This window comes from Triturus cristatus, chromosome 1_2 (assembly GCF_964204655.1).
Source record: "Triturus cristatus chromosome 1_2, aTriCri1.1, whole genome shotgun sequence".
Lineage (NCBI taxonomy): Eukaryota > Metazoa > Chordata > Amphibia > Caudata > Salamandridae > Triturus > Triturus cristatus.
The window spans coordinates 58,185,994-58,206,856 of NC_140580.1; the positions used below are offsets into that span (position 1 = coordinate 58,185,994).

Here is a 20,863-nt window from a genome sequence, read left to right on the forward strand (position 1 = left end):
CTAGCGCGTGTTGCTTTCACCAGGCGAGACCTGCCAAGCACTAGGGTGGCTTTTCCTTCTTCGCGCGTGTTGCTCCTGCCAGGCGAGACCTGCCAGTCACTAGGGTGGCTCTTCCTTCTTCCCCCCCTATTCGCCAGTGTGCTCAGCCTGGCTGCCCACAGCAGAAGACCTCGGGGTGTGCTCCTCACGTGAGCAGGTGATGCGTCCCCTCCCTGGGGTATCAAGCACTCTCCCTCTGGTACTCACAGTTGGCCTGGGCAGGGCTGCTAATGTGCGTCTCTCTCCACGTGCCCTCTCCGGTGCCTTGCACTGCATAAACGAAGCACAGGTGCCAGACTCCCCCTGGAGCCTCAGAATACAGGTCTCCTCGAGTAACCTGGGCCACGTGGTGCACACGATCGGCGCTCGCGCTGCCAGCGCACGCCCCCCTCCGGAGCTCCGAGACTGCCACCGGAGACTGAAAGGGGTCACGGGCCAGACCGCGCAGAGGCACGAGCGCTGCGAAGGACGAACCTCACGCAGCCGCAACACCCGAGCGGAAGACACGAACGAAGGCACGCCCACCCTCGTCGCCAGCTTTGTGGTGTCTTCCGATACCGCTTGGGGGCTCGTTGGGGGTCACAGGTCAATGGGACTCAAGGCCTCGTGGGCAATGAAGACGCGGAGCCAGCGTGGTACTTTTAGATGGGTTCGCCGCCGTAGCCGGACTGGCATACGTGCGTGTGTCCCTTTCTTTTATTGTCTGAACCCACGAGATCGGACGCGTACGCCCAAGCATATCGCGTCATGACTCACGATATCACAGTGGCAGTCCCTCAGCAGTGCCTTTCTAAGGCGCATAGGAGAGCCTTAGAAAGGCATCGCCATAGGAGCCCTGCCGCCTATTCCTGCATAGACTGGAATGCACAATATTGTTCATTTCTTTCTGTGCAGGAACAGGGGGTACTAAAATGCAGGAGAACACACCATGTGACCCCTGCCTGCACCCCATGCACACAGGCATAAAGGGCACTGTATGGGCTCCCTGCGTTGCATCAATGTCCTCCTTTCCATGGCGGGGCTCACCACCGTGGAAAGGGTTGCAATAAGGCAACTCGTAATATGCTCAGAAGTGCGGCAGCTGCACCACCAGCATATTGCTACCCCAGAATGCTGTGCCATCGCCGTAGAATCATGGATCCCGGCGGCAGCAGTGGTCCAACTGCCATACTTGTAATATGGCGGGTGGGCCACAAGTCTGGCTGTCCACACACCACTACCACTGGTTCAGCGGTCCCATGGAACGCCAAACTCTTAAGCAAGCCCTTAGTCTCTAATGAAATAAAATTGGCACAGCGATGTCTTTCACTCACTACCAATGACCTTGATTTACCGCCACTGCCCACGAACACACACTATTTCCTCACACAGTCTTGAGCACTCCCCTTCTGGGGTACAGCCAGCTCTCTGGTCAAATTCATCTGTGAGGGATAGCATCAACGTGACTGTTTGTGATAAGGGGCCTGCTTGTAGCGGCCTGGTGGAGGGGTTGGTGGGGAGGCGCAAGAAAATGAATTTGCTCTCAATGCCCATTCCACTGACCCAGATCTAGATACAGGGCCAACTGTCAAGCATAGGAAATAAAGCCCAAAAAGCCATTGATGACATTGGTATTTAGTGACTACAATCCCATTGCAGTACAGATTGCGCCCCCCTCAATGCATCAGTATGTGAAATTATGGAATAGCCAGGTATTAACTACCCAGGATGCAGTGCACAGGGGGGTCTGGCGCTCTGCCTTTATGAAGCTTGTTATGGGCTAGGGGGCATATTTACAATAACTGGAGCATCCCTGCATATCAGCAGGGATGCGCCAGTTATTGTGCGCCACAGCTCCGCCACCATGGATGCGCCGCATTTACAATGCGGCGCACCATGGGGCAAAAACGGCACAGATGCGTGACACATCTGTGCCGTAAAAGTGGCGCATTGCTGGAGTTGCGTCGCAAGCGCGACACAGCTCCAGCAATGGTCTGGGGGGCACTATCTTGCTAATGCTGCGTCAATCCTTACGCCTGCTTCAGGCAGGCGCAGGGTTTTGACGCAGCATGGGCCTAAAAGTGACTGAGTGAAATCTTGTTGATTTCACTCAGCCACTTTTAGGAGGCGTTCCTGTGCCGGAACGCACCCCCCCTGCGCAGGAACGCCTACATGTGGCGCAAGGCTTTACAATGTGACGCATCTCCCAGATGCGTCACGTTGTAAGTACCCCACACCATGGCGCAGGATTTGCGCCGCCGCTTACGTCACAAAAGTGACGCAACGGCGGCGTAAATGAGGCGCAAGGGGCTTGTAAATCTGCCTCTAGGTTGTCAGCTGCAGTATGGCTTTGGTGAATTCTTATGTATTGGAAGTCCAACATCCCAGTATTGTATTAAGCCATTTTGCTGCACTTTTGAAACGCATTAAAGAGTTGTTGTCCAAACCTGTAGTCCGGGCCCCTACTGTTGACAAATCTAGATTCGATAAATATTGTGCAGTAGCAAATGAAAGCATGAGCTGGGCGTTAAAACAGACACCTAGAGACCAGTGTGCCATCCTAGCCAGTGGAAAGGCTTATGCTTTGACATAAAAAAAAAAGTCGGAAATAAAAGAGCAGAAATGGGAGGCTATTGTCGGTGCCCGCCAGCAGAAAGATCCCCAAGTCTCCTGGAAGGCGGTTCGGACAGTCTTCTCCCCTGCAAAGACCGCCGGTAAAGGTGCTGTCCATGCTACGTCGGAGGCCTGGATAGAGCACTCCTCCACTGTCCATTCATCTAGCACCATGACAACTGGCAAAGGTCAGTCCGATTGTCCGTCTTTGTGTTAATCTTTCCTTTAAGGAAGAAGAGGTTTCTAAAGCCATCTATAAGAGTTGTTGCAAGAAAGCACCAGGCCAGATGGTGTTCCTCTTCACTTGCTCAAGAGGACCCAGGGTTCTGAACTCCTGCGCTAACCTGCATCTTTAATTCGGTATGTTGCGCTGGGGTGCCGCTTTCCCGGCGCATGTCAATAGTTGTCCCCATTTAAAAAAACAAAAAAAATGCCCAGGACCCAAGGAGTTATCGCCCCAATGTCCCTTCTCATCTCTAAGGCTGAAGTAATTGGCAGAGTCGCCTTGGAACAACTGCTTACCTGGTTGAATGAGAGGAATGTCCTCTCCCAGGTACAATACAGATCCAGGAAGAGGCTTGGGGCAATCGAACAGCGCCTAAACCTGCACCTCATAGAGGCCAAAATATAAATATGCGGGTCTGGTTTCTTTCCTGAGCCTCCTCCGCTTAGAATTTTCAGGGTCCGATAGATTTGGGAATGCTGGCGAGTACACTCCTCCTTTCAAAGTCAACCGACGTGTCCCCCAAGGTTGTGTACTTGCCCCCATTCTCTTTTTATTATAAATCAATGACCTGGAAAGGACATTGGTATCTGTTAGGGAGGATGTACCATGTGTTGGAGAGAAGGCTGTGCCTGCTTTACTATATGCGGATGGCGCGCTCCTTCTCACTAGAACGGAAAATGGTCCCAAGATCTCAATTTCGAGTTTTGTGTCATTCATGAAGGGGCTAGAACTGGTGACCAATTTTACAAAAACATTCATAACGGCCCTAGAAACACAAAAATGCGTACCTTAAACATAGGTGGTAGAATACTGGATAGGGTGAGCTCCTTTCCATATCTCAGCCTGGATTTTAATGATGCTTGTACTTGGTCCCCCTGTCTAAGATGCAGAATAATTTGCTTCACCAGTGCGACTGGTACCACCTTTTCCCTCATGGCATGCATGGGCAGAAAACCGATTGCCCTGATTCTGGAAATATATAAACAGAAATGTCTGCCAACTGTAACATATGGTATAGGGATTTGGGGTTGTAGAGATGGTGGGGTGATCCAGGTGGAGGAGAATAAATTCTGTTGTTGCCTGTTGGGGGTTCGCCTCTCAACGCCACATTTCCCTCTGTATCAGGAATTAGTTCTGGAATGTGAACAAGACTCCATTAATGCAGCCCCCTTAGTCTACTGGTGCTCAATCTGGGAGAATGAGGAAGCTGAGCTCAATCGGCTGTCATATGAGATTGCCTCTCTTGTAGCCACGAAATGAACATCTCATGGTTAAAATGCATCAGAGACACTTTCTCGGCCCTGGGTTGTGCCAACTGTAACATATGGTATGGGGATTTGGGGTTGTAGAGATGGTGGGGTGATCCAGGTGGAGGAGAATAAATTCTGTTGTTGCCTGTTGGGGGTTCGCCTCTCAACGCCACATTTCCCTCTGTATCAGGAATTAGTTCTGGAATGTGTACAAGACTCCATTAATGCAGCCCCCTTAGTCTACTGGTGCTCAATCTGGGAGAATGAGGAAGCTGAGCTCAATCGGCTGTCATATGAGATTGCCTCTCTTGTAGCCACGAAATGAACATCTCATGGTTAAAATGCATCAGAGACACTTTCTCGGCCCTGGGTTGTGCACACTCGATTGAGATTCCGAAATTATTACACTAAATGATAAAAACTGGTCCCACAACAGTTTAATTAAGCATAGGTAGGCTTCTAGGGAGGCTTTGGAGATGGTGAAACCAGTTGTGAGTGATTATTGCATAATCCAGATGTCACCCGGGAGTGTGCCCAATTCACTTTATGTAAAGGATGTAGAAGAGCGAACACTATTGACCCATTTTCGACTGGGCTCGATTCGATGGTTGCTATGTTTTCCACAAGGGCAATACTCATCTGCAGATATATGCATGTGTCCATGCGACGAGCAAAGAATCTAGTCCTTATTGAATTTTTTGTTTTGTAATGATTACTTGATTTTTAATTGCCATCGAGGCGTAGGTACATATTTACTAAATACAAAGTTGCGTTGCTCTTCCTTTAGCAACTAAATGATTATGACGCTTGCCATTCTTTTGGTTGCTTTTTGAAGTGTATTGTATCTCAGAGGACGAGAATGTTGTTTAATTGATGCCATATTGAGCACATCTGCACCTTACGTCTCTAGTACTTGCATATATTGTTTTAAATCGATCATGCACTACTGATTCTTTAAGACGGAGCATTCTAAATGTATTATATTGTGGATGGTTTTAGTATGTTCTTAATATGTTTTTATGTGTTCTTATAATAATGTATATTTTATTACGTTTTTATTGTGCGCATCTGCTATATGTGTATATTTTAATGTTCTACTTGGTAAGATCGAATCAAAATGATTATTGAATTGGTATTAAAATAAGCCAGCCTGAAATATCTATAGATAGCAGCAGGTTGATTGCGACAAGGCATAGTAGCAAACTAAAAGTGACAATCCATATTCAGATAAACTGGGAATCCTAGATTGTTCTTGTGTTAGCGTCAGAATTAACTCCCACCACACAACACTTAGGGGCATATCAGCAACAACCGGCGATAATTATCGCTAAGCGCACTTAGCGCTAGAATAATTATCGCCGGCTAGCGTGGATTTTTATCGCTGAGATAGCGTGCTATTAGCAACGCTTATCTCAAAAGCAATAAAAATCCTCACGCTAACTGCCGAACGTGAGTTTATCGCTGGAAACCCAGCGATAATCTCACGCAATGTGGCGTTAGCTTGATGATAGGGACTCACAAACTTAGCCATGATATCCACCTTCCATAGGATATCATGGCTAAGTCAGTCCTGAAGCAGGCATAAGGAAAGTAGCGATAACAGGGGTTATCACTACTTTTCTTGACGCTATGCTTCATAGCGTGGGGTTTGATGATAGGAGAAATGTTGCTTAGCGACATTTCTCCTGTCATGTCAGGTCAGGAACGCCCACTTTGCATCTCATTAGAGATGCAAAGCTGGGCGTTAGGAATTTGTGCGCTAACGCAAGGTTTCACGCGTAAGCATGACCTTGCTAATTAGGCGATAAAATTATCGCCTGTTTGCGGCCGAAAACAGCGATAATTCTATCGCCTCACATTACTGATATGCCCCATAGAGTGTAATTGGTGTTGAGGCTTTCTTTATTAAATTCTGCTTTGTTCACTTTCTCTGCTCTCTCTTTCTCACATTTTTCATTCTTCCTCTCGACCCCTTAATTGCTCTCTTCTTCTTTTAACTGTCTTCTGCTTTTTCTCCCTCTATCTATTCCGTTAATGCCATTTTCATCTTTCTCTTCCTCTATATCCTGCCCCCACACTATTTCCAGCTCAGATGTTACCTCTGCCGAGTAAGCTATGTCTGGAGAACATAACCGGTGTTACAGAATTCCTCCTGCTGGGATTTCAGATGCTTCCCGAACTAAAGCCGTTCCTCTTCATGATGTTTCTCACTATTTACTTGTTAACTGTTTCTGGTAACCTCCTGATAGTGGTCACGGTTTCTGCTCATGCTCATCTGCATTCCCCAATGTACTTCTTTCTTGCCAATTTGTCATTTGTGGAAGTGTGGTATGCAACCAGTATTGTCCCCCCCATGCTGAGTGGGATGCTCACAGGAGGCATCATGATTTCCCCATCCAGCTGCATCTCACAGTTTCATCTTTCCGGTGGTCTTGTGACATCTGAGTGCTTCCTTCTAACGATGATGGCTTATGACAGATATGTGGCTATATGCTACCCTTTGCATTATGCAAAGTTGATGGGCCAAAGACTTTGCCTTCTGTTGGCCATTAGCGCCTGGGTGACTGCATTTCTCCTATCGTCCATCACAAGTATTTTATTAAGCATGCTACAGTTCTCAAGGAACACACGAATTGATCATTTCTTCTGTGACTTCAATTCAATTGTGAATGCAGCTTGCTCAGATACCTCTGTGGTAGAAATGGAGGTTTTTGTAGTATCTTCCATCATTTCCTCTGTCTCACTGATATTGATCATTGTGTCCTACCTGTACATCATTGCAGCCATTTTGAGAATCCCTTCTGAGAGAGGGAGACACAGAGCCTTCTCTACCTGCAGCTCTCACCTTGCGGTTGTCTCCACCTTCTTTGGGACACTAATAATTATATATGTGGCACCCACAAACGGCCAGGACCTAAATATCAACAAAGCTCTTTCTCTGCTCTACACAGTGGCAACTCCACTGCTCAATCCAATTGTGTACACTCTGAGGAACAAGGATATCCGAGATGCTCTGAAAAAACGTTCACTAAGAAATATTGTGTCCCTAATGAAATGAAAAAGCAATTTTATGACTATCTGGTTTTGACACACTTGATGACAATTCCATACGTGGATGGAATGCGGTATTGCCACAGAGGAGGAAGTTATTCCGAGATTTCACTGGATGCTGGGGCCATGGCCAAGCCTTCAGGGATACAAGAATAGGAATTTAACAAAAGGAATCTCTCCTAATCCAGGATACATGAGATTGTCTCTCAACATGAAGGTAACCACCGCCCACATATTCCGATTGCCCAGAACACTGGGAATCTCTAAGAAAAGAGTGTAAAGGAGCCCATTCAATGGAAGCTGACAGATAAAAACAGATCACCGAGGGCTGAGATTTCGAGATGAAACCACTCATCAACTTCATAAGAAAAAAGGAAGAGTTCGATAAAATATGCCTTTTGAAAGGATGATCAGAAAGTGGAGTTAAAGTTTATTATTATAAAGGCTATGCTATATTATGTCTGAATGAATATGTGCAGGATTTGTTTACTTTTTTCCATTTCCGTGAGAGTGTAAAATTATAACAACTCTAAAACTGGAGGACAGGGTTGACAAGCGTCATTCGCAGTATGTGCTCACCTTACACTTCCTGTCAAGCTGATCACATCTACCAACTGAAGTTCTAAACACTTTAATGCTGAAGCCACCAGGTATATACTGTGGATTACAAGTTATGTACTTTAAACTTTCATTAAATGTACAATATCACACCGTTAATGTCACACTTGAGCAATGGTGTAATTTAGCAACCAATTAATTAACTTGCACTAGTCTTTGGAGTTCATACATATATAATACAAAAATGTTGTGATACAAAATATGAACACATACTCATAAAATAATAAAAGGATTAAAACAGAATCTGATAATACCATAATATCCAAGATTCTGGCTGTGTATCCTGTTCATTAAATCCAACCAGAGTCTCGTTTTAAACAGTGATCAGAAACAAATTGTTCCATTTGGTGGATTTAGCCTTCCTCGGGAGTAAAGACAGATACCAGACACTTTTATATTATGATTGACAGCTGGTGATTGAGGGATGGTACAATACATCTCCCTTGCCCCCTAAGGTGCATGAGTCATACCGGGATCAAGCGCCACATTCTCCAATGAGGAAGAGCCGTAAAAGGTCTGCTCCCCTAGAATAAATCAAACAAATATAGTCAGCAGCCTCCACTGAGTCAAAACTCTAAGTCCAAATTCAAATGTCACTTATGACAGCCAATGCACATCAGTCGAATTTCATCAACAAAGGCATCCTTTTTTGATTTCATCACTATAGTCTCATATTTCTTGTAGGCAGTGTGTTTCATTCACGGAAAACACCTTCAGGACACAACAGTGGAAGTGGCTTGTTCAGCTTATGTGGTTCACGGTGCAGCAAAAATGTATCGCTCTAGTGAGTTTCTCAGATAGTTCCCTAATATGCCATGACTTTGACCTTTTCATTTTGAGGAAATCCCCAAGGAGGCGAGGTGATGAGTGAGGCCAATCAAATCCTTCCCTAGAAAGACCTGGTGATAGGGTTCTGGGGTGAGCTCTCCATCCGGAGTGGCAGGAGGTAATTCCTTTGACCTTATCTTTTGAGGGAATCCCCAAGGAGAGGCAAAGAATGAGCCAACCCCAGGGACCTTTCCAATCCTGCTAACCGAGGACCTCGCAAGTTTTAATCACAATAATGATGTGCTCAATTGTTTAAATTAGCACTGTCCAATACTGGATAAATTGAGCCCCGTGTCTTAGAAATAAATCCTGTTGTTAAAGTTCTAAGGATTGGTGTGACAGTATGGCAGCAGAGACATCAAATCCCGATGGCTCTCTTTGAATCATTATCTGACAGCATGATTAACTGAGGCTTGTTTTGGGGTTCCGGTGCCTTTTGATTAATTTTCTGACACTATTTTGTATGAAGGATTGAGCTGTTTTTTTCCGAAAGCAGTTTTGTTAGTCAATTTTCAAATTATATAAACCCACTTGGACTTCAAGGCTCTAAATTCCTTCTTCTGTTTTCTGAAACTGAATGAAGGCTAGCCAACATCTCAAATCCCTAATGCTTGCAAGGCACACATTCTGTTTGAAAGTATGACTGAAAACATCTTTTCAGAATATATTTTATTTTAAATCATGGCTCTGACTGGGTCAATGGCTTTCTCCCGTGTTATCATTGTGAGTCCTGTTCAAATTGTAGAAGAATCATTATTAAAAGAAATTGTTAGACATTTTTAATATGAGCTTTTCATCAGAGTGCCGCCTTTTTCACAAAATGTGCTTGTGAGGTAGGCAGAATAAAACAAATTATAACATAACCGTTATATCGTCATAATCAAAAATGACCCAGTACAACTTTTCACAAACCTGGGTTGGTGAAACACTTTTAGAAGACCTTTTCGTTTTTTAAATTAATTTACACACTATGGATAGTTAATGTTTAACAACTTTGCCCACTCGTATTGATCCAACAAGGAGGTTGCAAACTTCCTGGTAGGGGTTTTAAATATGGGGGTGGAAATGTGCATCTGTTCAACATTGGTAATGCATAGGGGTGCCATGGTGAAGTCACTGGCGATGGTATGCATACAAAAAAACACATGAATTCTGGGTTGCCCTAGAAGTCCTGATGAGGATTCATTCCAAATTTTCTCAGAGGCACCATGAGGTCAGATGCTCCACTCAGAAGCATCTCTGTAGTTACTGTGCAGAAGAAAAGGAATGCCGCACCAAACAGATTTTTCTCCCAGTCAGGAGTATGACATGGCTAACTTTTTGCTCCATGGAGACTGCCAGGCTCATTCACTGGCCAGAGGCCTTCTTTCATGGCTAGTGTGGGATTCTGCAGGCCCAAAAAGGCATCTCGGCTCCTGCAGGATTGAAAATGATGACAGGTCTGAGGCAGGACCTAGGTTTAGGATTTAGGGGTTTAGCTCGAGGCACCAATGGCTAATGTTCCAAGCTACCCAGGATACAATTCTGAAGGTCTGGGGAGGTTTCCCCCCATCAGGCAGGGTGGAAAGCTCTGATCAGGACCCTGGTCTGAGCTCTGGTGTAACCTGGTCTCCATTCGCCAGGTCGTGAATTGACAAAGTGCCCAGATGAGGTTATGCAGGTCCTGTGAGGGCTCGCCAGCTTCAGTAGGCTTAAAAGTTCTATTGAACATTGCAATGGTTCCTTCAAGGGATTATTTAAAAAAAAAAAATGCAAGAGTGGAGGGCTAAAACTAATTGGTCCATACTCAACTCAAAAATAAATTACACAATGTGATATGGCAGTGAACAAGAACAGTAAATGACTGTAATTTGATTTAATTCTCTATATTCAATACAGGGGAATCAGACTTTAACCTGCAGTCTTTACCATGCAATACTTTTACAACGCATCCTTTATCATGCAGGCCTTTATCATGCATATGCTCTTACCACACATGGCTTAACCATGCAAGGTAAGTATAATTAAAAGGTGTGTGCGTATATATATATATATATATATAGTGGACGCCGTTCTTCGTTAATTTCCTTCTCTTGGAAAAGGACGGAACCCAAACCCAAATTTTGTGCGTGAAATTATTTATTGCTCACAACACCACAATCACCCTGATGCATTTCGGCCTGACACGGCCTTGATCACATGACGCGTTTCTGAAGCCAACATGCTACATTTAAAGTGCAAGTACCATACACATGATAACTACGGCACAGACATGGAAAAAATACATATGTTTGTCTTTTTTTATGCTGTTTTTTGTGCAAACATAGCTTTTTAAGTTGTTCAAAACCTGCCATAAATATATATATATATTATAAATAACATTTATATTTCTATATAAATAAATATATATGTATACACAATGCTCGGATGAATCCATCCTAAAGTGCATGTTTAAAATAATACATAGAACACATTTCCATATAAAATACATAAAAATATCTTATATAAATATCCACATTGCATCTTTAAATAAACTGCAATATTTAAAAACATATTGTTGTAAAATTCATATGTTTAAAAGAGGTCTGGGTGACCGCCATTTATAAAATGTCTGTATAATACATTATAAATCACTGAGCTTAAACCTGATCTCTTATGGCAGTTGCATGTGCTGAACCCATATGGTATAATATCAAATGTCAATCAGTTCATGTGGAACAATTTTCAATGTCAATCTACAGTGCTAGTTAAGGTGTAAAAAAAAAGAGAAAGAAAGTGCTCCATAAGAACAGATGCCTGTTCGGTTAACATAAATAAAATAAAAATAAATATAAAACTCTGTATTAAGATAAGAAGCTAAAAATGCTTATAGCAGCGTGCTGAGAAAATTAATTGAATATGTTCATTTATCAGTTTAGAAAACAATGTATTTTTATTTTTATTTTTACTGGAAAAACAATCTGATTGATATATGCACCAAACTTGGACATTATGGTTATCTTAAAAAGTTTTTTTTACTTATAACAATGTATACAAATCTTCACTGGAATTATGTCCATTGGGAGTCTTAGTATCAAGTTCAACAATATATTGCGTCTCAGTTTCGCCTCTCTATTACCCCCACATCTAGATATGGGGATGTAGTCAATCAGAAAATATGTAAGATGTTTCAGGTCACTGTTATGGTTGTCATTAAAGTGGCGGGCTATTGGATATGTTGGATCGTTGTTGGTAATTGCTCTCATGTGTTGCAGTATACACTTGTGGGCCTGTAACTTGGTACTCCTCAGATACTGCAACCCACAAGAGCAACTCATCACGTATACGACAAACTCTGTACGACAGGTACGAAATTTGGTAATCTTGACATCTTCCTCAGAAAAAGGTGTTTTGTATGAGGTTTCTTTTTACTGCAAATTAGCATGCCCTACAGTTTCTTTTATTTTTTTTCTTGCTTTTTTGAAAATACAAAGAAACTAAACATACATACTACAAATGACAAAAATGAAAAAATACCATAACACCAATATGGATCACTGGCAACAAAAGCGAATATGACCATGGCAATATCGATACAAAGCATGTTGACAATTAATGGGAGGAAAAGTGAGGGACATGAGACACAGTGAACAGAGAAATGAGAAGCCGCCAGTACGGTATTCAGGTGGGGTCAATTCGATTACAAAGAATGCTGGTGGATGTAAAAACAGCACAAAATAATACAAAAAATAAGGGGAAACAGTCTAAGGCAATGAGTTTGCAGGGAAAAGAAAACAGCAGATATATACAATAAAACATTAATCATCAGTAGAGTCAGCTGCTGCTTGTTGTGCAGTTCGATATTGAGCAAACATACCCCAGAAACTCTTCAGGCGGTTGGCAGGAGAAAGCATTTCATTATAGACATCGGACTGGGTATTACAGTAAACCATGTCGTGTTCCCACTCTACTACCGTGGGCACTGGACCTCTCATCCAGCACATCGCTAGCCGACGCTTGGCAAGGAGAAGGCCCATCGCAACCAATTTACGTACACTTTTCTTAAGAGGTTTAGTATAGCCCAGGAGCGCAAGTAGGGGATCCGGAGACAGAGATAACGCCAGACTATCGTTCAGCTTCTGGAATATTGCTCCCCAATAGAGTTGAACCTGCGGGCACTGCCATGCCTGATGAAAGAAACCCGCCGCCGGCACATGGAACCGCTCACAATTATCATCATATCCATATAAACGTAGGGGGGAATAATACACTCTATTTAAAAATGTAAAATGAGCGAGACGATGACGACCATTAATAGAGATTTTGCGAGTATTCTCACAACAATAGAACCATATGTCATCTGTAGTGGGGACACCTACATCTAGTTGCCATGCTTGCCTAACCTTGTTAAGGGAGGAAGTCTTCGCATTCAGAGCTGAAGCGTATAATTTGGAAACCAGCTTACACGGGGACTGTGCACTCAACAGAGCCGTGAATGGAGGGATGACCAAGGGCTCCTGCAATTCTTCCCCCAGCCACGCCCGCATAGCGTGTCGAGTTCTAAAGAAGTGAAATCTGGTCAGGAGCGAATGTGTACTATCTACTCCCGCCAACTCTTCCCATGTGCCCAACCACCCATGTCTGAAGAGGTCACCCATGTTCTGTATGCCGAGTTTTTTGAGGGTGTCCAGGGTCCCTTTGTCCGAGCTAAGTACGAACCATTGGCACCATTTGACCTGCATACGAGGAGAGTATAATTGCGCCCCATCACGTGGACTATGGAGTTAATCGAATCCAGTATTCGACAGCGCCTCGAGGGGGTTTGGGTAAGGAAATGAGGGAGGGAGTACGGGACCGCCTCTACTTTCTCAATGTGAAGATGGGGCCAATCATGGGGCTCGTGTACCCAACTATGCGCATGAAAGGCCTGTGCGGCCCTGTAATAAAGTTCTAAATTCGGTGCATTCAGTCCACCAGTGGAATACAGAAGCATGAGGGTGTCCAGGGCGACCCTAGGGGACTTACCAGCCCATGCTAATTTAATTATCAGGGAGCCGAGCTCGTGATACAGGTGTTGGGGAACTACTATGGGAATATTAGTAAAGAGAAAAAGCAGGCGGGGAAGTACGATCATTTTCATTAAAGAGACTCTACTAGCCAGGGACAGTGGGAGTCGTATCCATCTATCGATAGCCCCAAGCTTATCAATCAATTTACCGTAACTGGCTTTAATAATCGCGTCAGAGTCTGAATGCACCTGAATGCTCAGATAGCACACCTGTTCAGTGGTCCATTGTAGCAGGAAATCAAGTGGAAACTGAGTGGTGGCGGGAGTCAGGGGGAACAGAATGGATTTATCCAAATTTATCCTAAGGCCAGAGAGGCCACCAAAGCGCAGCACCTCACATATCACAGGCGACAGATGGGTTTCGGGATCTCTGATACATAAAAGAGTATCGTCTGCATAAGCAGAGGTAATGAGATTGTACTGTGGAAAACGAAGTCCTCTATGCCCGTGATATTCTCACAATGCCCGCAGCAGAGGCTCTGCTGCAATAGCATACAGCAACAGAGACAGTGGGCACCCCTGCCTGGTGCCCCGCATAATTGGAAACGGGGCAAAGACCATGTCACCCCTGCGCACTCGAGCCACTTGAGAATGATTGTGGTACTTTGAAATTTGGGACCGCGTAGGAGGCAGGGCCCTACCCCTGTCCATTCGGGTATTAGTGAACCGCGAATGGCCAATGCGTTATGTACAAGTGCTTTTCATTACATTTCATCGATAAATGCACTATGTATACGATATTATACATTGACTTCATGGGTTCCATCTTAGAGCGGTGGCCATCTTATGGTTGCCCTCACATAGGCTACACATTACAAATAAGTACGGGCCTTTAGAACACATGTACTTTCTGTTTGACTTCTCTTTGACCTGTACAGCTTGGCTCCGCTGCCCCAGGTCAGTCCGGTCTCACAACCTCCCCGTCCTACGGCCACCTGTGATTAGCATCAGGGTTTGACACACCATAAAGCCTTTTCATCCCACACAAGCCTCCGGCTAATCTCTTTCACATCTGACTCTGTTTCCTACTTTATGGCTTGTTTTACGAGCAGGAGGTGCCCGTTTTATTGGGGTCTGCTGATATCTGATGAGGGTTCTGAGCCTTGCTGGGTTAAATGATTGAGGGCTGAACGAACTGGAATGTGGGATTGTCATCATGACTCTGCCTTTTCTTTGAAGCCAAAATATGTGAATGACCACTTGTGAAACAGGGGCGGTGTTGCCCAAAGCGTAATATTCTGTATAAAAGGGAAGACTGGTTTTTGTTCTGGAGACTGCCTCATTCAGTTGCTAAGGCTTCTGTGCGACGTAGTCTCACTCATTTGAGTTTAATAAAGATGTCTTTTCATATTTCAGCTTCTTTGCCAAGTTCTTTGTTATATTACCATGAGAGTGGAATTTTATAATACTACGCCAACATGGAAAACGAAGTCATATGGTGCTACCCCTGGCACCGCTGGGGTCCTAAAATCCCCGGTACTTCAGTGGGCGCCCGACAGCGCGGCATCAATACAAGTGACTATCTGGAGGAGCGATCTTGTCAGAGGACAGAAATCTACTGGGAAGAACAGGACAGAAATCCACTAAGCAGGTACTTTGAGCACCGAGGTTCTGGGGGATTCTTTGTCTCTGCAGCCCAGTAGTATATCTCTGATCTTTCTGACTTTGACTCTCCAAAAGATGTCACTCCCGATTAGAACCCTTTTTGGCGTGAGTATTATAAAAGACGTTTGGTTATGTAGAACTTGACAGTTAGAATTTGGATACCTTTTGATTAGTAAAAATAAGAATTAAGTATAAGTGCTTTGGTTCTTTGTCTTTGATTTGGTTATCGCAATTACCAAAGCCGAGGGGTTGGTTTCTTGGTTTGTTGATTTGGTCATTGCAATTACCATACCCAAGGCTCTTGCATATTTGCGAGTATATTGGTAGAGATAAACCCTTGAAATTAGAAGCTAGATTAGTGAGCTATAAGATGCCTGATCTTAGCAAGTTTGAAATGTAGCTTTGGAACTGTGAAATTTGTGTTGGCCAACTTTTGGTTTGTATAGGTTTGAGATGCGAATTGCAATTTGTGTAGGCAGGTAATGAGGAGATATTTCTCCATTTGGTTTAGTTGAACGGTGCACGTACGAAAAATACCTTAAGCACCATTTTGATTATAATACTTGCGTTTTCCGCAGTATTTTTGACATGCCTGTTTGTAAGCTCACATGGAAAAATGTGTTGCCTTTTTTGGAAGAAACCATAGTTAAAATCGGTTAGATTTGAAAACATTTTTCTTCCTTGGTGATTTTGTACCCCCAGGGAATTAAAATATGACATAATACAAAACAAGGATCCTTCGTTCTGCGCAGTTTTATGAATAAAGATATGCAGAACGATTTTGTGTGGTGTTCTGCTAGGCAAAGCTAGTGAATTGAGTGCATTCACTACTTCTTGGACATACATCTGTCTGTTGGGCTGTTTATGCAGCCTTTTGGAATACTATTGAGAAGCGTTTCTTGTAAATATGACTTACAACTAGTATTTGCAAATGGTTTGGTTCAAGTATAGTCTGTGAGCTGTTCTTTCTTTCTGTCATGCGTATTGATTTGTAAGTCAACTGTGTGTTTAAATGTCTATGTGGTTTTCTCATTAGTGCAACTTCTGTAAGTAAATTGCGACGGCGCTATTTATGAAAAATGGCTAAAGCGCGCTGTATTGTCTGTTTGACCCCCTTTCCGTTTATGTCTGAAATGAGCTCAATGTGTGTTTGTGGGTCTTCTGATGTTTTCAGTCTGTGAAGTAAATTGCTGGTTAATTAATATCAAGTAGAAACTTAGAAAAGAAATCCAGAAATGAACCATGTGATGTGCTAAAATAGCTATATGGTGCTCTTTAATTTATAGAATGAGCGTTTGTTAACATATACAAAACTGCCGTTAAATGCTTAAAGGATAAAATTAGAAACACATTCAGTAGATATAAATAAGGCTCCAAAAACGAAATTATCTATTTTTGCAAAAATAAAATAAATTTACAGCATTTTCCTTAGATGCATTGTATTAGATGTTCACAGGCAAACTTTTCAGCTGCAGTATATTTGATAGAAATGTTCATTCAGCCAGCACCTTCCCAGTTGAACACGGGTGGAATTTTGCATAACCGTCCTTTTAAATGAAAGTGGCGCAAAAATGTGACGCGTTTCAAGTTGGGCTTATGCGCTTAGGCTTGTGAGGTAATGTGTCCAAAATGATAGGCAAGAGATGCAGCTTGCTTTTTTATACATGGAATTATCACAAAAACGAATAATTGGGATTTTTTTAAAAGAAAATTATTAATCATGGAAAAATTATTTTAAAAAAAATAAGTGCTTTTCAAAATCGTTTTTTGATATTTATAAAGCTTAATACTCATACTATGACCTCCTAGCATGAAAATTTGATTTAAGTTGTGTTGCATCACTAAAATGACAAGCATTGGCGTGTACAATTTTCCCTTGGCGCAGGCGCAAACAAGCTCATTTTTATAAAGTATAAGTTATTATTTCCAATGCCTGACTCATGGGTTATGCAATAGACATTCTAGTAATGCATATTATGCAAGAAAATTGTAGGATATTCATTTTTTAATGCCTGAAATATCAAAGTCGAATTTGGGTAAAAACACTGTTTAAACTGCATTTTCTTTCATTGAGAGTACTTTTTAAAGTGTCTCAGGCTTCAGTAAATACATACATTTAGGTTTGATATATATTTACAGGTTGTGCCTTCTTATGATTCAATGAGTCAATATGCCAGTACAACGGCTTGTTTCAATATCAGGGTTGAAGGTTCTAACTTCAGCTGGGCCTACTGAGAAGTTTATTAATTTAAGGTTGATGAAATGTGTACCATTGCATAAGATTACAACGAGCATTCATTCTAAAAACTGGTATGTGTGTTATTACGTTCTGTGAATTATTCACAGTACATGTAGTTTAATAATCTGGGAATAGAGGTAATTTTTTTAGCGCCTAAAAAGGAGAAATTATTTTACAAAATAGAGTGAATTATTGCAAGTTAGGAGGAATTAGGAAGGCCTTCTGGCTTTGACAAATTCAGAGTGGCAGAAGCTGGGGGCTAAGGAGAGCTGCAGAGGCTGGCTCACGTTACGCTTCCTGTAAACAATGGAGTAGGCTGCCACGTTGACATTTATGACCGTTTAAATTAGGGCCTTGCCTCTGTGGAATGCAGAATGACCTTGCTACACGGGCCTCTAAAGGTGGGGTTTCTGGTTTCTCCATAACAACATCACTAAAACTAAAGAACTTAATTCCAAAGGGAAAATATAGAAAAGGGGTTTTCTTTGAAAGCCCAAACATCATGTTAAATGCTTTGCAGAACAGATACATTTGTGTTATTTAACAGAAAACGAAGTGTTGCATTAAGTCTTAGACAGAAAATAAGATGCAGCCCACTTCTAAAAATTTTAAGGCTACATGCCTAAGTGAGAACGTATCGCCAATTAAGACTTCTTTTCCACAGTGGAAACTGTAGGTGCCAAATTAATATGGAGTGTCATGTAACGATTTTTACTTTCAGAAAGGTAAAACTACGGTGGCTTGATGTTGCCAGGTAACTGACAAGAGGGTAACAGTTAAGTAATGGAAATTTATTTTTGTGTATTTGGTCCTATCATGAATTGCTCTTGCTGGTCCTGTACGTTAGAAGAGAAACAGTAAAGTTATATTTGACAGCAGATTTCCATTGCCTGGTGATCTGCTGTCAAAAGGAGGGTAAAGATTTTAAACCTGACAAATTAAACAGGCCCGTATATTGGGTTTTGGACTGCAGGTTTACAGTGCATAAAAGTACATGACATGGTGTTGTGTGTCACCGCTTATTTACATATGCTATTGTTTTGTCTATGCTTTTTGTGCTTGATATACAGCAAGTATATCTGATGGCTTGACGTTTTGTGCCTTTTTATTATTTTTTGCATGTTTTTGTTGTTTTTGTTGCTGCTTTTGATACTATTACAAGTTTACCTGTGTTGTGAGGGGATGGTCATGACGATGCCCATCGCTACGCAACAGTTGGTTGAACTTGTTCTGGTTACTAAATTCCACAGCTAATGATATTTCATGCTGTGAACATGAGAGACAACACTTCACCAGTGCATGTCTATTTGGCTATAATGGTAAGGAAAATAAAAGAGATATACAGGATCAAAGTGTGTCACCTGTAGTTAGTCACGTTACTGCCCCTTCCCTTAAAGGAACAGGCAGCCTTACATTTATGTATCCTTGATTGGACCTAAGGATGAAATTATAGATCTGTGACTCAAGGTGGCCTAATTTCTATATTACATTAGTTAATGATGTTTTGCTTCCTAAGTAGCCAATGGCTTTTGTTCCTTAAAAGAAAACTAGGTTTTCATTTTTCCCTGAAGAAGGAACTGGAACATTACCTAAGATTACCGTATATGGTGTAGCCGCCAGCGGTAGAGTTAAAATGTATGTAACTTTGGCCTTTGTGTATCGCCCGTACTCTTGGTGTTGTGTCACATGCCTGACTATCACCCAAATAATTTTTGGTCTTCCTATAGATTTTTTTCCTTTTGTTGCTTCTCCCCTGACCAATGTCGCATCATGCTTAGTTATTGGGGATTTTAGTTGTGTCCTAGTTCCAATTCCCTTTTCCGTATTCCTTTCACCAGTCAGCCCATTTATTATTGTAGGTGTATTGTTCAGGTACACACTTCCAGACTGCATGTTTATGTATAATTCCCTTTTGTATGGCCAGACTTGTTTCCAAGAATTTTCCTTAGGCCTGCTTCAATGTTTTCCAGCCTGACTGGTTAACTGACTCATTATTATAGAAAGACAAGTTTTCCATACCAATAGGAGATATCTTACGTTTACCCTTTTGAACATGACGAATTTTCAATGTCTATTTTTTAATGTGGTTTTTACCCTTTTGTTCCTGCTGCTTTAATTTTTGGTGGGATCAGATGTGTTCTAATCATGCAAATATCAGGACCCTCTAGTTCTTGTCTTTTGTTTGCATATTTGACTATTAGCCTGTGTATTGCATATTGCGCCTGATGTGAAGTTTTCTACATGCCCATGATAATTTGTACCATGTGATTTCTCTATTGAGATGTTCTGGATAAGGAATTTAGGAACACCTAGATGTAATCATTCAGAAAAAAATGTGTTTGCCCCGTTAGACAATGCCACCATATGTGAAGACATCCATTTAGATAGAATTCTCGTGTAGTTATCTACCTTTAGATGATGGAGGCTCTCACACGGAAACCAAATTGAAAAGATTAGAGACACTGTTTTGCCTACTGTCTTTATATTTGTATTGCTTTTTGAGAATGACAGTCTATTCTAGACCAAAATTGTCCCATGGCGTGTGGCCACTCATTTGAAACTCACAGACCACCTGTTTGCAGTCCCCTTGTTATACAATGAACTGTTTAAAGCATCGCACTTGCTTCATCAGAAGGCGTTCAACATCAGAAAAGAAGGAGGAGCTGGTTTTGCCACAGAACCAGAATTTCAGTGCACAAGAGCGCCTGTCATGTGCTGGTAACCTCTGACAGTGTGCAGTCCCTTGAGCCCCTTGGCCTGAGTTTTTGGCCACACACAGCCCCCTCTTTTCCTTTGCTCCAATGGAAGTGCAGTGCACCGGCGGATCCAAGATTGACAAAAGGCACTAATTCTAGGGCCCATGAAAGAGCAGCCTGAGCGTCCTCTGACACCGAATGATGAGTGTTGGATCCTGAGAATGGTCCCGGGTCTGCACAAGATGATCTGTGCCCATGACCAATGAAGAGCATATTATTTGTAGTGTCTGCAGCAGAGGAAAGACACAGGTGCACTGCCTTGAGACATTGAGACTCTCAAGTGAGCTGTGGGTGTTTGCCAGGAGGGCACTCCAACTAAGCAGGCCCATGCAAAAGAAAACAACAGAAGAAGATTTGATGGACAATAGAAGCCTGCCAGAGAGGCTTTTTGAACGGACTCTGGGCATAGGTGGTTTCACAAGAGGTTTCCGTGTGATTGTATAGAGTAGGTGTTAAGGAGACTGATTGTTTTGCTGGCATTGTTTTAAAGTACTATTCTGTTTAGTAAAAGCAGAATAAAGTCCATTTTCTGTGGAAAGAGTATTTTCACCTCAGAGCATTGATGAGGGTCACCACTGTTTCACCTGAACATATAAAATGCATAGGAGCCCTAAAGGTGTTACTAGATAATTT

The 20,863-nt window shown here is 42.6% G+C and overlaps 1 protein-coding gene across 1 annotated transcript; it reads left to right on the plus strand.

Annotated features, from left to right (window-relative positions):
• The first annotated feature begins 6,199 nt into the window (after positions 1–6,199).
• Positions 6,200–7,165, plus strand: LOC146866771 (olfactory receptor 11A1-like). The gene has a single exon (XM_085617423.1). It carries the CDS (start codon positions 6,200–6,202, stop codon positions 7,163–7,165), a length of 966 nt encoding a protein of 321 aa, XP_085473549.1.
• The last annotated feature ends 13,698 nt before the right edge of the window (positions 7,166–20,863 follow it).